The sequence below is a fragment of the Trachurus trachurus genome (assembly GCF_905171665.1).
Source record: "Trachurus trachurus genome assembly, chromosome: 9".
Lineage (NCBI taxonomy): Eukaryota > Metazoa > Chordata > Actinopteri > Carangiformes > Carangidae > Trachurus > Trachurus trachurus.
In genome coordinates, this window is record NC_139895.1 from 31,422,079 (window position 1) to 31,438,314 (window position 16,236).

At 41.5% G+C, this 16,236-nt stretch overlaps 2 protein-coding genes across 2 annotated transcripts; both read left to right on the forward strand.

The window, feature by feature from the left end:
- Positions 1-344: 344 nt before the first annotated feature.
- On the forward strand, positions 345-3,184 carry dgcr6 (DiGeorge syndrome critical region gene 6). Its single transcript, XM_083978189.1, has 5 exons — positions 345-723; positions 819-979; positions 1,657-1,757; positions 1,850-1,990; positions 2,143-3,184. The coding sequence occupies exons 1-5, from the start codon at positions 620-622 to the stop codon at positions 2,218-2,220; spliced, it is 585 nt and encodes a 194-aa protein (XP_083834315.1). The 5' UTR covers positions 345-619; the 3' UTR covers positions 2,221-3,184.
- A 3,258-nt stretch (positions 3,185-6,442) lies between these two features.
- On the forward strand, positions 6,443-11,979 carry slc7a4 (solute carrier family 7 member 4; the record flags this gene model as incomplete). Its single annotated transcript, XM_083978633.1, has 4 exons — positions 6,443-7,424; positions 9,296-10,002; positions 10,185-10,293; positions 11,762-11,979. The coding sequence occupies 4 exons, from the start codon at positions 6,443-6,445 to the stop codon at positions 11,977-11,979; spliced, it is 2,016 nt and encodes a 671-aa protein (XP_083834759.1).
- Positions 11,980-16,236: the final 4,257 nt, after the last annotated feature.

Here is a 16,236-nt window from a genome sequence, read left to right on the forward strand (position 1 = left end):
CATATTTTTTTTTCCTTTTTATAGCCTAATTTATTTCTTTTATTAGACCAATTTATTTATTTTATTTATTCACTTAAGTCTTAGGTATTTATTTTGTCATTTCTATATTTCTTATAGCCTATTATTATTTATCTAAATGTTTTGATAATGTTTGTCCTTATTTCGATGTGTGCCTTTGTCATGTCTCTGTCGCTTTGGGGTTTTTTTTGTTCCTTTTTCAATTGTTCATAATATTTGACGATAAATAAAGTTAACCAAAAAAAAAAAAAAACACTACGGCGTTCACATTTACAGACAGGCACTGTTGCGGCCAGCCACCTCCACCCCCGGGGTCCTCGCCACAGAGAGCATCTGGAAGCTAATAAACAAAACCTAACAGGCGCTCCGCTGAGAAACATCATCCGTTTTCTTCCAAATAACTGTTGCAACGTTAGCCGTTCACTGGCGGAAATAATTAGATACAAGTTATAGTGTCCGAAAGACGATACACTGTCTTCACCCTGCTAACTGTTGGCTGTAAAGAACAGTGAAGTGAACCTGAAGTGGTGCTGTTAGCTCGCTGGATGTGTTGACGAGCAGCGTTCATCCCGCCGGGGCTCTCCTCTATCCGCTGAAGGAGATGGATGGATATCCCGGAGTCATCGGCGGCGACTCTACAAAGCAGCAAGAGAGACATTACTACCTGTTGTCTGAGCTACAGACCTTAGTCAAAGATTTACCAAGGTAACGTACCACTTTAGATGTTTCAGCTTGTTTTGTTTTTTTGTATGGACGATCCTGGTGGTGATGATGGCTGTTTAATTGTCTCCAATGTTCAGCTCCTTCCAGCAGCGCCTGTCCTACAACACGCTCAGTGACCTGGCTCAGGCTCTCATAGATGGGACTGTTTATGAGATCGTGCAGGGCCTGCTGGATATTCAGCATCTGACAGAGAAGAATCTGTACAACCAGAGGCAAAAGCTGCACTGTGAACACCAAGGTGGGTGGGGGTGGGAACATATAGGACCCTCTTTTTGAAATAGGGTCCTATGTTCCCCGCTGTTGCTGGACCTCTCTCTACTTATCTGGACTCTATCTATCTGGCCTGTCTAGCCTCTACCTGGTCTTTTTACTGAACTTAACCAACTCCTTTCTTCATTGCCTAAACCCAACCAATGGGACAATTCCACTTCTCACTCACAACTCAACTTGTCACTCAAAAATAGGCAAAAATCAGAGGGGGGGAATGGTTGTTCGGGGTATTTTTTGTTTTGTTTTTCTGGGGGGGTCATGTTTTAAATATTGAACTAACTATGCCCTATATTTGACCTCTGTTTTTGAAAATCAATAAAAAATATTTGAAACAAAAATAGGCAAAAAAAAAATCTGAAAAGTCACAACTCCACTTCCAGGTATGGGACCAAAAATTGCATGTTGCCCTGGTCCTTTTGGGGAAAAAGCGGGGAACATAGGATCCTTTTTCTAAAAAAGGGTTATATATGTTCCCCGGTCACATAGGCTACATACACAGCAGGGAACATAGGACCCTTTTGGGGAAAAGCGGGGAACATAGGACCTGGGGAACATAGAGATGATCCCACAGAAAACATGCAGTGACTAATTGTTCCACTTGCTAGTTGACTGGTTATATTTCTGTGTGTGTGTGTGTGTGTGTAGGACTCAAACAAGATCTTGTACGAAAACACAAAGACGCTCTGCAGTCATGCAAGTCTCACAATCTTGCACTTCTAAAATCAAATCATCAAGCAGAACTAGAGGTGAGTCAGATAATTACTTCTCATAACTAAAAGGTTCATTGTTACTGCTTTGTGCTTTCAGTGGTTTTAATACTTGTGTGTTGTGTCACCAGGCTCTGGAAATCCGAGTGAAAGAAGAGCAAAGAATGATGGATAAGAAAATTGTTGGAGAAATCGATCAAAAAGTGATAGACCAGCAGAACACGCTGGAGAAGGCAGGAGTCCCTGGGTTCTACATCACCACTAATCCTCAGGTTGACCCTTTACATCTGTTCACTTATTATAACAAGATCCCACATGCTGTTGTAGGGAAGCATAGCAAACTTTGTTCTCTTTGCGATACAGACAAATGTCCAGCAGATGGCGATGTATGCCCTCACTGATCCTCAACCACTGTGTGTTTCAGGAGCTGACGATGCAGATGAACCTGCTTGAATTGATCCTCAAGCTTCAGCAGAAGGAGTCCCAATCTGGAGTGATTTGAGAAAGATGATCAACAAAATCTAATTGCACCAGTAGAGACAGACGTTGCTTCAGTCACAGTGTGACATCACAGAAGGAACAAATGAGGCAGAGTCTTGGCTGTTACGTCTTGAGTCGAATTTACATTACCATTATAAACCTGTGAGACAAGGCTAAGTAATTAAGTAAGTTTCAAGAAGCAGACTTAAATGCTCTGTCACACATGGGGAAATTTCGTAGTTGATTTGTTGCAAATCATCTGAAGATGCATTTAAGGACACAAAGAAATGAACAGATGGCTGTAACTAGAAGTAATGTTGCGTTCCTTTGATGAGATGGTGTTTTCACAAGTGCCTCATGAAACTGTTGGACATTCAATGACATTTGAGGTGAAAAGGGATGTTTTTTATTCCTTTTACATGTTCACAGGGACCCAACTCTGAGCAGCAGAAGTGAATTGACAACAAATATGAAGCTGAATTACGTAACTTTTCACTTGTCTTCCAAGTGTCTTGGAAGTTTGTGTGAAAACGTGCTGTTTATTTCAATGAGCCACTGGAGAGTGGATCGGGTTCGGCAGGCCTCACCGGAGAATGTTCATTTTAATTAAGTAGAATTACAAACAATCTATGGACAGTTCTGTGGATCTGGCCTTGTCTTGAACAGACTTCATTTTAGGTTAGGTGTTAAAACAGTTCATATACGTACACTGATATTTTAATAAATGTCAAGTGTAAATTAATCTTAACTATTTGACTTTAAAAATATATATATGTTCAGTAGAATTAAGCATCTTCCTGCTTAAAACAAATGGTTTCTCACAACAGCCTTGTGTTTTGTGATAGTTTACAGGAATTTACTTATCAGCACAATCATTTAAAACTGTTTCAAATCATGTCCTGTCACGGAGATGCAGTGATGGTACTGCTCATCACTCCGTGTGGAGCCACCTGCTCGACTGGATACTAGTAAATAAATCTGCTGCTGAACACAATCTGAAGCCTCTCTCAAATAGTTTTTTAATTTCATTCGTAAGCCTTTTTCCTGATAAATATGATCAACATCACAGGTTGCCAACACATTCCTGATATTTACAATCACTCATTGAGTGTCAAACTGAGACATGCTCATTACATGTATCCCACTCTAACTATAATATCACTATTGTATATAACCATAAGTCATTCATGGGCTATGCCTACTGTTTATGGTGTTGAGTGCTACCGCCAGGCCTCTGACAAGGTCCAACAGCAGGGCTCATATCACATCCATCTTCTTCTCACTGACTGTTTAATAAATGCAATAGTTTTATGTTCACATACAAAGGCACCACGGTCACTGGATTGTGATTTACTTTTCTTCTTGCTCCTACAGCCTGTTAGGTTTCCTGGCAGTGGCTGTTGATAAATACAACTAAAAGTGACCAAGCATACTTTTCTTATAACCTCAGATGATCCCTCAATTTTTTACCATACCCATGACCCCTGGACAAAAATGTCCACCTATAGTGAGAGACATTTAACATCAGTTACTCCCAAAATATTTGTGATACATAAGGCTGGGTCTTGACTAAACATGAAAATCACTTTTGACATGGATTTCAAAATCGTTTTAGCTGCAAAAACACATCATTTCTCATACTATATGTATTTTATTATTATTTTTTATTCCTGTCTATATTCTGAAGGTTTTTACAGAGATTGTCGATATATCATTCATACAACATTTTATTCCAAAAAACAAAAGCTTTTACAACAAAATATATATTTTTTTTTTAGGGCTGGTGACAGTATTTTCTCATTTACAAAGTGATAAAAAAGAGATATCCAAAATCCCCTCTGTGAAAACTTCTGACTCTAATATGTCAACAAAATAAAACAAGAATTTTGAAATCTGAACAAAGAAAATTGTTCAGATTTCAGTTCTGGAAATGTTTGCAAATTAGTGAATATTTCATTAGATATTGCCCCATTTACACATTTAAACATACAATTTGACAAAACGTGTAATACAAAAAATCGTTGTCTTAATGTGAGTGATAAACTTGGGAAGTTTCATGATGATATCTGTTAGTTAAAATTGTTACCTAAAAATACATTAAAAAAATAAATAAATAAATAAAAAACATAGGCAGAGGTGGACATTTTTGTCCAGCGAAGGGTCATGGGTGTCGTTAAAATGCATTATGGGTCTAAAAAATGGACTCTCATTCTGAAACTCGGGACATCCAGAGTTTCCCCAAAGACCCACCTCCTTGCCAAAAATCAGGCCCCAGGGACCTTTCATTTGACCATGGGGAGTTGGGAAAGTGTGAGAGGTGGACAAAAATGTCCAGGGGTCATCAGAGGAAGACACATCCTTCCAGGCTAAATTGAAACATTTTTTGTTAGATTTAATTTTTTATTTTGTATGGCATCCATTTTTTCTTTCCTTTTTTCTTTTTCTTTTTTAATGAAATGCTTCTATTAAATCCTTATGATTGACTGCATAGCCTGTGGTGAGGGTCCGGGGACCCCCTCTGAGACCACCGGATAATCTCCTATTCTGCTGTAATATGGGTGGGGCCCAGCGGGGAAGCCCTTGCAGCCGAGTATAAAGTGTGACTGCGCCTTTAAGAAGCAGTCCTGGCTCTACATGTTGGTTTTATTCCTCGGTGCACCTTCTGCTCCATCACCAGACGATGCAGCCCGGTAACTCCTAACTGCCCGGGACCTGGCGCACAGATGAGAGATCCTGAACTGCAAAGGTAGCTACGGCGTCGGCGATCATTGTGTTTCATGTCTTAATACTGACGTGTGCTCTCCTGGCTGATGCAAAGCGGATAATATTATGTTACCACATCCCTCCCGGATGAAAAGTGCGTCGTCGCTCTCCAGTCGGCTCCATCCAGGAGATAGGAAGTGCAGTGCACTAACTGTCCTCACTTTGCGTCCGTTTCCATGTCGTTGTAAAATATTAATTTGTGATTAAAACGACGTTTATTCAGCTATTAGTCTGTTGTGTGCACGGGACGTCTTGCGATTACGGATGTGTAGATATTTCAGTATAAGCGAGTGGTGTGTTTTATGGCTCTGGGTTTATTTCTAGAGGGGAATAAGGCGTTACGTAATTATAACAGAGGCATCCTGTTGTCGCCATATGCCTATCGAGGGCAGGAATCAGATGTTGCACCGCCCAGACTGGGATGGTGGATACTGATGAAAATACTAAAACATGTTGTTTGCAGTTGAACAAATGAAAAATATTAGACCAGCTTTATTTACACACCAGCGATGCCTTTTAGATGACGTGGTCATAGTGTTCATGGGTGCCACACGTTCAAGTCAGGGCCTGAGTGAATACCTGGCATAATACCTGGCTAAAACATGTAGGATGAGGGGACAGCTAAAATAGAGTAGCCTAGTACATCTGTGGAACCACAGTGGACACTCAGTTTTATTTCATGTACCAAGCAAAGTTACTGCTGCATTCCTGTTACAATGAGAGATGTAGCATTTGTGTCTAATGTCATATTATGAACTATTGTTTTCATTACACAATTATCCTATTTATTCATCAATTGAAAAAAAATATGGAGGGCGAGCTTGGAAAACAATTGTCCACTCCGTGCAGAGTGACAAAGTAAAGACATACGTATTAATGTATATTGTGTGTCCAGGGCCGTTGTATAGGGGAGAAAGGTGATAATAATTCTAGGGGCCCAGCGCCCAGTATAGGGCCCACAAAAAACCCAGTAGTCATGACTGATTTGTTCTGCATATAACTCTGACTAATACTCATAATAATGCTGCATTAGCATCAAAACAAAGTAGGCTAAATAAAAAATGATAATCATAATACATATGTAGTCTAAGAAAAAAAAGTGGAAAAGTCAGGGACCCACTTTAGTATTCTTTCAGGGGGCCCAGAATTCCTAGCAACGGCCCTGTGTGTGTCCACCAACAGCTCTGAATAAAATTTTATGAGACAAACACCAGACTACAACCTGCAGCCTTACAATGTGTCAAATACTACAACTAAATATGTATGTGAATATAAGGTTTATATTTTGGTTCTCTCCTGACTGTCTGACACACAGCGTGGAGGTTAAACAAGTGACATTAAGGTAGCGTTTCCTGCTCTGCCGCTGTGTCAACATTGTGCTTGTTTTGTGCCTTATAGGTCATCTTCATAGACAGGTAATGGATCCAGTGTGACCGTCACAACACCATCCTGTCCAGCTGGCCTGTCTTATCTCTGTAGCTATGGCAACTTGTCCAAGAGGCTGCGCACCAGCGGTGCACCTTTGTCAGAAACTAAACCGACTCAAGACCCTGGATGATGACATGATGGCCACGTCGCTGAAACGCTGCCTCTCCACTCTGGACCTGACTCTGATGGGTGTTGGGGGCATGGTGGGCTCCGGCCTTTATGTCCTGACAGGAACAGTAGCCAAAGACATGGTTGGGCCTGCAGTCATCGTATCCTTCATTTTTGCAGGTTTTGCCTCTCTCTTGGCTGCCTTTTGCTATGCAGAGTTTGGAGCACGCATTCCCAAAACAGGATCTGCCTATATGTTTACCTACGTTTCTGTGGGAGAGATCTGGGCTTTTCTCATTGGTTGGAATGTGATTTTGGAGAACATGATTGGCGGCGCTGCTGTGGCACGTGCCTGGAGCGGCTACCTGGACTCCATTTTCAACCATGCCATCCAGAACTTCACCGAGACACACATTATGCAGTGGAACGTGCCCTTCCTCGCCCATTACCCCGATGTACTCGCAGCAGGGATTCTAGTCGTTGCCTCGTTCTTCATTTCCTTTGGAGTTCAAGTGTCCTCTTACCTCAACCATATCTTCTCCGTCATTAGTATGGCTGTTATTGTTTTCATACTGGTGTTCGGCTTCGTACTGGCTGAACCGGTCAATTGGAGCCAGAAAGAAGGAGGCTTTGCACCTTTCGGGTTGTCTGGGATACTGGCAGGCTCGGCCACGTGCTTCTATGCTTTCGTGGGCTTTGATGTAATCGCATCCTCAAGCGAGGAGGCAAAGAATCCACAGAAAGCTGTTCCCATTGCCACTGCAATCTCTCTGGGACTGGCAGCCACAGCTTACATCCTGGTCTCCACAGTGCTCACACTAATGGTTCCCTGGCATTCACTGGATCCCAACTCAGCTCTGGCCGACGCTTTCTTCCGCCGTGGCTACAGCTGGGCTGGAGTGATTGTGGCAGTAGGCTCCATATGTGGTGAGTGTTCAACTATTAATTGAAGAGTATCATTTAAATAGTGGTTTGTACATATTGTTTAGTAGTAGTAGCATTATCTGCCCAATGCTGTGTCTTGTGTTATGTTGTCATTAGGGTTGCAAAGGGGTGGAACATTTCCAGTAAATTTCCGGTAAATTTCCAGAAACTTTCCATGGGAAGTTAAGCAGGGGAATTTTGGAAATATTCCAAAATCAAAACTTCCCATGGGAATTATGGGAATTTATGGGAATTAAAGCAGAAGTAAGCGATATTTTTGTGATAAAGCAGAAGTAAGCGATAATTTTGTGTTAATATGAGTCTTAAATAGTTATATCTTCCGACGGGAATCACTTACATAGAGTGTTTGGTCTGAAACACGGGTCTGTCAGTCACTCTGCTCTGAGCCGAGGATAAAACTTTTCTTGTATCCTACAAGTTTTATCCAATGAGGAGAGAGAACGCCATGAAGGGCTGTGTGTGCAGCCAAGGGATGCGTGTGAATGTGGTGACGTAGGGACGAGGACCAATAGATCCATGACGAGGGCGGGGGCTGCTAACTCCATCGGTTGACAAGAAGTTATCGTGCGTTCAAGGTAACCCGTAACTCGTGTTCGTACGACTTCACGGGTCGGAAAAACATGAGTGGCCGTTATAGTGCACTTTCACAGGCAACAGGGCGGAAAAACACGAGTTACGGGTTGCCTGGAATGCTACAAAGTCGTAAATCGTGACTTGAAGCCGTAACTGAAGCCGAAATTGGGGGTAATTTAAACAAACTGTATCATATCCTAACATAGATGTTAATATTTTGTTTTGTCATAAGCAGACATCCATGCAAAATAACGCAATTAAAAAACATGACATTTCAACAACATTTCAAGTTTTAATTCTTGTATGAACAATCAGTTCTTTTCTTCTATGAACAATCAATTATTTTACTGAACATCAAAAACATGAATGTTGGGAAAGAAAATAGCCATCAATAGCCCTGCAGTAAGCAGTGTGTGCATGTGACTGAGGAATAGCATAGATATTCAAGTGTACAAGTATACTTAAATCTGGTTGTTTTAGCCGAGATTATGCTACAATATATTTTCCCCAACTCGATTTAAGTTCCCTGTCAAGGGCCAACCTTCAATTTTGTAAATTTCGGATTTATTCCTGTTTATTCCCATATATTCCTGTTAAAGCAGAAGTAAGCGATATATTTGTGTTAATATAAGTCTTAAATAGTTATATCTTCCGACAGCAATCACTTACATAGAGTGTTTGCACCGAAACACGGGTCTGTCAGTCACTCTGCTCTGCTCTGAGCCGAGGAGAAAACCTTTCTCGTATCCTACAGTTTTTATCCAATGAGGAGAGAGAACGGCATGCAGGGCTGTGTGTGCAGCCAAGGGATGCACATGAATGTGGTGACGTAGGGACGAGGACTGTTATGGTGCGTTCAAGGCAGCCCGTAACTCGTGTTTTTCCGACCTGTGAACTCGTACCAGTTCGATCTGGTACGAGTTCACGGGTCGGAAGTTACGAGTGGCCGTTATAGTGACTTTCACAGGTAAAACAGGTCGGAAAAACACGAGTGGGTTGCCTGGAACGCTACAAAGTCGTAAGTTGTGACTTGAAGCTGTAATTTACGGTTTCAAAAGCCTGCCTGGAACGCAGCATTAGCCAAAACGACCGGATCGCTTACTTCTGCTTTAATTCCCATATATTCCCGTTAATTCCCATGGAAAGTTTCCAACTTTGAAAATTTCGGAATTTTGCAACCCTATTTGTACATATTGTTTAGTAGCCTAGTAGCATTATCTGCCCAGTGCTGTGTCTTGTGTTATGTTGTGATACTCACCCTCTGTCTTTTTCATTTCCAGCCATGAATACTGTGCTGCTCTGTAACCTCTTCTCCCTCCCTCGGATTGTGTACGCCATGGCAGAGGATGGATTGTTCTTCTCCTTTTTTGCACGTGTCAATCCTGTCACCAAAGTCCCCGTCAATGCTATATTGGTGTTTGGCATCCTCATGTCCACCATGGCTCTGGTCTTCGACCTGGAGGCCTTAGTTCAGTTCTTGTCCATCGGCACACTCCTGGCCTACACCTTCGTGGCAGCGAGCGTTATTGTGTTGCGCTTCCAGCCTGAGAAAACCAACTCCAAGGGAACCGCTTCCACGTCTCCCAACCCCAACGCTGAACCTTCCCCTGCCCCCTCAGAGTCTCAGACCATAACCGAGGACAGCGGGGAGCTGAAGCAGTATGAGTCCTTCTCGGACAAGCTGCAGTTGGTGGAGAGGCAGAAGACAACAGAGCGGCGTGGGGTGGGGCAGTTGAAGGCTTTTTGGGAACCGTACCTGGGCAAAGTGCTGGGGGACTGCGAGCCGGGCGAGGTGGTGGCCTTCTGCGTGATGACTCTGATAGTGAGCTCGGCATCCCTCTGTGCTGTGCTGGAATTCGGTACCAAACAGCTGCAGCTGCCACTCTGGAGCTTCACCATGCTGCTGGTGATCTTTTCCCTGGCTTATGTCCTTAGCCTGGCGCTCATATGTATCCACGAGCCACAGACTGACAGCAAAACATTCCAGGTAAGCCCCTTTCTGAATTTTAGTGTAATATAGTGATTGAACTATTATTACATGCTCTAATGGCCTAATGTCCTGGCAGCTACATAAACTTTAATTACACTCAGATAAACAATTAATCTCATTTCGATTTCATGTTAATACAGTTGAATGATTGAAGTATGACGAGTTTTGTTGTTGTGTAGGTACCTCTGGTTCCACTGACTCCGGGTGCCAGTATCCTCATTAATGTATTCCTTATGATGAAACTCAGCCCCCTAACCTGGATTCGATTCACTGTGTGGATTGCAATAGGTAAGAAAGCTCTGGATTTAGGCAGCAAAACACAGTAGCTCCAAAAACCTTCACATATAGTTTGTGAAATATAGGCTATCCCATAAAACAGACACCCTTAGAGCTCAAAGAAAAAGCTCTTCAGGTAGAACCTCTTCTTTACACAAACATAGGCCTGTGTATTGTAAATGTAACTTTAGTCACCTAAAGACTGATGGATCTGCACACGACGTAAAATGAACGTTATCTCGGTGAGTAGTTTAATTACACAGCAATAAAACACCTGCCTCTGTTGCTAGTGAACGTCAGTGTACGTCAGTGTTACATCAGCAGATTAAAAAAAAAAAAAACACTTCAAGTGCTCTGAGGGAAAGAGAACTTTTCCCATTTGTCAGCAACCCTCTGAGGATGGTGGTCAAACAGCGTTAAAGCCCTGTCAGAAAAAGGGGGATCACAGGGGAGGTGTGATTAGCTGCATTAGCTTAAGGCTTCTCTGAACCAGTAAACCATTTAAACCCCACTGTCAGGCTGCAGCAAGTTAACAAGATGCACAATCGTGGAATATTACACTTGACAGGCTGGGCGCTCTCGTTCCACTTATCCTCCATAATGGCCCCTGCTGAAAAAAAAAAGCATGGGAGTGCTTCATTGGACTCAGAGTAAAAGCTAATGAATATTACACCAGAGCAGTATGGTTTTATTGTTCAGTTATCTGAGATTTTTATTTTATCATATAGAATAAAACAGTAGCCCTATAATCTTACTTCTGAGCAGTGGCGTGCACGGGGGGGGGGAGCCAAAATGCGCATTACGGTGCCCTCTTGGAAGCCAAAACGTGTGTTTAAGTGTCCTCTTGGTACCCAAAACGCATGTTAAAGCAGAAGTAAGCAATCCGGTCGTTTTGGCTAACTTCCTGTCAGCCGATGGAGTTAGCAGTCCCCGCCCTCGTCCCTACGTCACCACATTCACGCGCATCCCTTGGCTGCACACACAGAGAGGACCGCCCCTTTATGCCATTCTCTCTCCTCATTGGGTAAAGGTTGTAGGATACAAGGAAAGTTTTCTGCTCGGCTTACAGCAGAGCAGAGTGACTGACAGACCCGTGTTTCAGACCAAACACTCTATGTAAGTGATTGCTGTCGGAAGATATAACTATTTAAGACTTATATTAACACAAACATTCTGCTTACTTCTGCTTTAAAGTGCGCTCTAGGAGTCAAAACGCATGCTAAAGTGCATTCTATCCAAAACGCATGCTAAAGTGCCCTCTTGGTAGCCAAAACGCAAGCTAAAGTGCCCTCTTGGTAGCCAAAACGCAAGCTAAAGTGCATTCTATCCAAAACGTGTGCTAAAGTGCCCTCTTTAGTGGCGATGACGCGCTATATGTGCCTTTTTTTTCCTTTTCGCCCCTGCCCTTCAAAAAGTCTGTGCACGCCACTGCTTCTGAGTCACTGTGGTTCATGTGTGCTATGACTTCCCGTCTTCCCAGGTCTCTTTGTGTATTTTGGATATGGGATCTGGCACAGCAAGGAGGGCATGCGAGAGCTGCATCCCAAAGACATGGCGGCCCGGTATGTGGTGCTACCCAGCGGCAGCCTGGTAGAAACAGTGCAGCCCGTCCAGCCCGACGGCCAAGTGGACTCCACGGCGCCCCACATTAACGCCACCACTCCCTCCACAGCTGAGGAGTACGCAGGGAAGAGATGATGTGTGAGCAGTCGCGGTCACCGTTACAACCGGCTGGTTTTATCTGTCGTCTCCCACTCACGCGCCGTATTATTACTAGTGTACTCTTCTGTATCTCACTCCCTTTAGTGTGTGACTGGCCTGCCACAGTCTGTACTCGTTGCTCTGCAAATGTAAGCACACCACAGGATGGGATGCACGCTCTCTGTCTCGTTGTGAAGCTTATTTGTATATCTTGTAATACTCTAATGTACAGTAGAGAGCTTTATTACTGTCCTGTAAACTTCTTGCATTGTGTTAAATATCTTTTAAGACCAGCTCTTTTCTTGCAACCTTTGCCAGTTTGTCAGAATCCACATGCTTGTAGTTTATATACTGTATATGGTGCTTTTTTTGTGACAAATTCCACTTTTAATTTGTATATTCAGCAAATGATTTTTTAAAATCATTTAAACACAAATCTAGAGCTGGAAAATCACCAAAAATATGATTCTGTAGAAGACACCCCGCTGCATTTTTGACAATATCATCTCTGTATGGCAAGCATCTATTTGTTGCATGTTTTTTTTAGTTATCAGAGGAATGCACAGACTTTTGTGAGTTTACATTTTCACCTTTTCACTTCTTTTCCACCTCAGAAGAAACTACAGGTTCTATCTATTATTGTGGATCCACTTCACCAGAAACTGCCCTACCTATAGTTTCTACTGACAAACTGAATCTAATATGTTTATATCTGTATTTATTTTAATTTTTTTTGTTTTTTAGCTCTTAGACAGATATCATTAGCTTTATTTTTGATGTGTCTGTTTTTTTGTGTTTGTGTTATATGAATAAGCACTATGTTTTACATACCTCAGTAGGTTTCCATTAGTAATTTTATGGTCAGCTTTTCACCTCATCGAAATCTTATCCCATGACCCTGTTCTCTTTTGTGTCACTGATCTTACACTTTTGCAGGTTTTTCTCACGCACCTTTAAACAGCAAAGTTCCCCCCACCCCTCTCTCTCTGATGTCATGAGATTATGAGAAGTCAAAGCACATAGATTATTACGTTTTTTTATATATATAATGTGTGTAAATTATTGTCTTATGACTGATATCCTGAGATAACCTGATAGATCATTAGATTATTGGGTATATAAATCAAGCACATTTGGACTCTTCACACACAGGGTGAAATATGGACAGGCAGGCAGACGTTGATGGGCCTCTGTAATCCCAGCAGATTTGGAGCAGTCCCTGTCGCCGGTCGGCAGTTTGACCTAGATCAGATAAAGGCACACATGAGAACACTCATATTATAGAGATAACATTCCCACACAGTCCACAATGCTAATGAACCAACATGGAACTTCTTTTTTTCACTCAAAAACACTTTTTTTTTTCATTTCTGTTTTTTTTTTTCCAGTTTGTTTTTGCATGTATTACATAAGAAACCAATGGCCTTAAACATGTTATTATCAATGCAGACTGACTTCCAAAGCTAAAGTAGTCTCTGAATGGTTTAAATTGTTTAATTTATGTGTATGTTAGATTTAAAAAAAAACTCTTATACGGGACTTCATGCTTTCTAATTATTAAACCAAAACACAAACACGGAGGAGAATGTACAGTTTGAGGCATTTTGGCATAGTTACAAAAAGGAGTCGGGTTCAGGAGAATTTTGTACAACTTTGCACACCATTTGAAAACTATTGTCTGGTAATTTTGTGTCACATGCTTTTGATGTCAAGGCCAGCAACAGATATTAATACTGTGGTGCTTTTTTTAGGCTGAAAGTTCTCTCACCTCCTTCTCTGTCTTTTTTGTGCCGGGAAGCACAGTTATAGAAACAATCCACTTCTTTTTCTTACTTCTGAATAGCATCGTACTCTACTTGCACATTAAGGTCTCAGATCTTTCTGTTGTTGTGTATGTCTGTATAAAATGCAATGACTGTGTAATTAAATGAAAAATAAATGTTTTGAAGCAGCATTTACAAAAATCTAAATTGTGGAGTAGCCTCAATTATTTTTTTTTATCTCAGAGAATCAATCCTCTCATATTTAGTAAAGCATAAATCATGAAAGCAATTTCTATTTCAATTCACTTTGGGTCACGTATACATAACCAAACAAAAGCAGAAACGTACACAGATAATGAAAAGGAACAAATAATATAACACATGAAGTCAATGCATAATCTCATTGACTTCATGTGTTATATCTTTGGCGCTGGCTGAGAGAGCTGATTACATGCTTGATGACACAGCTGTATCGTTAACCCAATTTAGAGATTAACCCTTAGGTCATGAGCTGTCTGTTAAGTAAATCAAATAATCGAGCATGTGCTCATTCAGGTGGTGCTGCTGAGAGATCCGAGTGTTGATACTAAGGTGATTAGTGCGACTAATCGGGTGTTTGCAGTACAGTAATACAAGCGTCTGACTCTAACATCTCTGACAGAAGCACAAGTCTCCTGGACTAGACTCAGATTACACAACTGAGCTCAGGACATCTCAAATAACCACTGCCAAACAAAAACCCTCCTCATGTGTGGTGCATGAAAGTTAACAACTCACACCCATGTACACAGTGTGTGGTCCTGGTGACAGATTATAGGCCTATTATATAAGACACAAAATAAAAAGGACTGATGTGATGTGATTCAGCGGAGCATGAATGCTGCTGTGAATCCTGGATGTACTTGTGTTTCCATGGAAACTCGCACAGCCCGACCTAGCCAGACTGCACATCTGTCTCTGTGTCATTGTTTGTGTGACATTCAAGACCGTACACACACCACCCTTTTACTCCGCAGCATGTTAGTCATCTGCTGGGAAGATCTCCCATTCAGATTCACGCACGTTTGTTTGAGAAGGATATCATCTTTCCAGAAACCTGATCTAGAATTTCCATGAAACATAATAGAGCAAGGACTGAAATAAGTGTATTTGTTTTGTGTACATATATTTGAGATAAAGAGTATGTACATACAATTGTTTAATGTTTATTAGATGGATCCCCATTAGCTGCCGCCTTGGCGACCACTAATCTTCTTATATCAATCATATACCCAGACATCAATACATACAGTCATACATTCCAATCATAACTACACTTCACTTATAATAAACACTTAGAATAAAAACAACAATACACATGTACACACACATCAATTTATACATGCATTCTACCACAATATATCAAAAACATCATGATTAATATATATTATATGTTAATACCCTACATTTGTAATATATTTTCTGTCACTACTATCATAATAATCCTAATTTCAATACCAATAATGAATTCCCAGTCATATGGTCAGCTGCATTAGGTGAGCCTTGGGTTGTTTTTTAAAAGTTAATTTGTTTTGTGAATGAGATAGATATGAGGAGGTAAAGAGAACCAGGACATTATTGAACGACATATAACAGAGTGTTTGAGTAGATTAGTTCTGGGAGTTGGAAGTATCAGGTAACCAGAGCTGGCATTTCTGGTTATGTCTGTCTCTAGTCTTCAATAATTGGTTAAAAAAAATATTCAGGTGTCTGATTGAATATGATGTTTCTAAAAAAAAAGGATCAGGATGTCGTAGCTGAGTTTAACTTCAACTGTGAACCAGGAAAGTCTGGAGTGCGTATCAGCTGAGCAGTGAAGTGCCAGTCTAGCAGCTCTGTTTTGAACCAGTTGCAATGTATGTATTTCTTTCTTAGCTGCTGCAGACCATATAACAGAACAGTATTGCAGAAATGTGTAATGTGCACACAATGAGAATGTAAAAGTAGCATGTTATAAATCGACAATAAGACACCATGGTATGTAGAAAATAATTGTTTTTTATTGACCAGAATTCCTTACACAAAGCTGTGTTTTCTAAGACTGCAAAACTGTCCAGGCATAAATGCCCTCAGGGTTTCATTTTCTCCTCTTATTCAGGCCTCTGGGGTGCGAAAGGAGAAACGCACTGCGTGTTTCTGAGTAGCTTTTAGCAGCAGCGGAGCGTGGAGTGTTGAGGTGGAGCGTTTGAAGGTGAATTTGTAGGGACAAGGGGGAGGCAGCGGCGGCGGACACACGATCCTCTGACTCGGCTGACTCCCGACCACTTTCCCCTGCTCTTGGGTCCTTCTCTCTGTTACTGTACCCCAGCCGTGCTGCACTGCTGCTCTGCCTGAGGAACAAAAGAAGCGAAGCACAAGAAAGCAACGATGGAAACACAGTATTATGATGATTAATCATTTATAAAAATGGGTGCTTAGTGCTGCTTGTGGCAGATTGCAGCATTTGAGAGTT

What these genes read in the sequence shown, in the direction of transcription:
- dgcr6 (XM_083978189.1), top strand. Translation starts at nt 620, where the DNA reads ATGGATGGATATCCCGGAGTCATCGGCGGCGACTCTACAAAGCAGCAA. An exon ending in ATCATCAAGCAGAACTAGAG is followed by an intron (nt 1,758 to 1,849) that starts GTGAGTCAGATA and finishes TTGTGTCACCAG; the next exon opens with GCTCTGGAAATCCGAGTGAA. An exon ending in ACATCACCACTAATCCTCAG is followed by an intron (nt 1,991 to 2,142) that starts GTTGACCCTTTA and finishes TGTGTGTTTCAG; the next exon opens with GAGCTGACGATGCAGATGAA.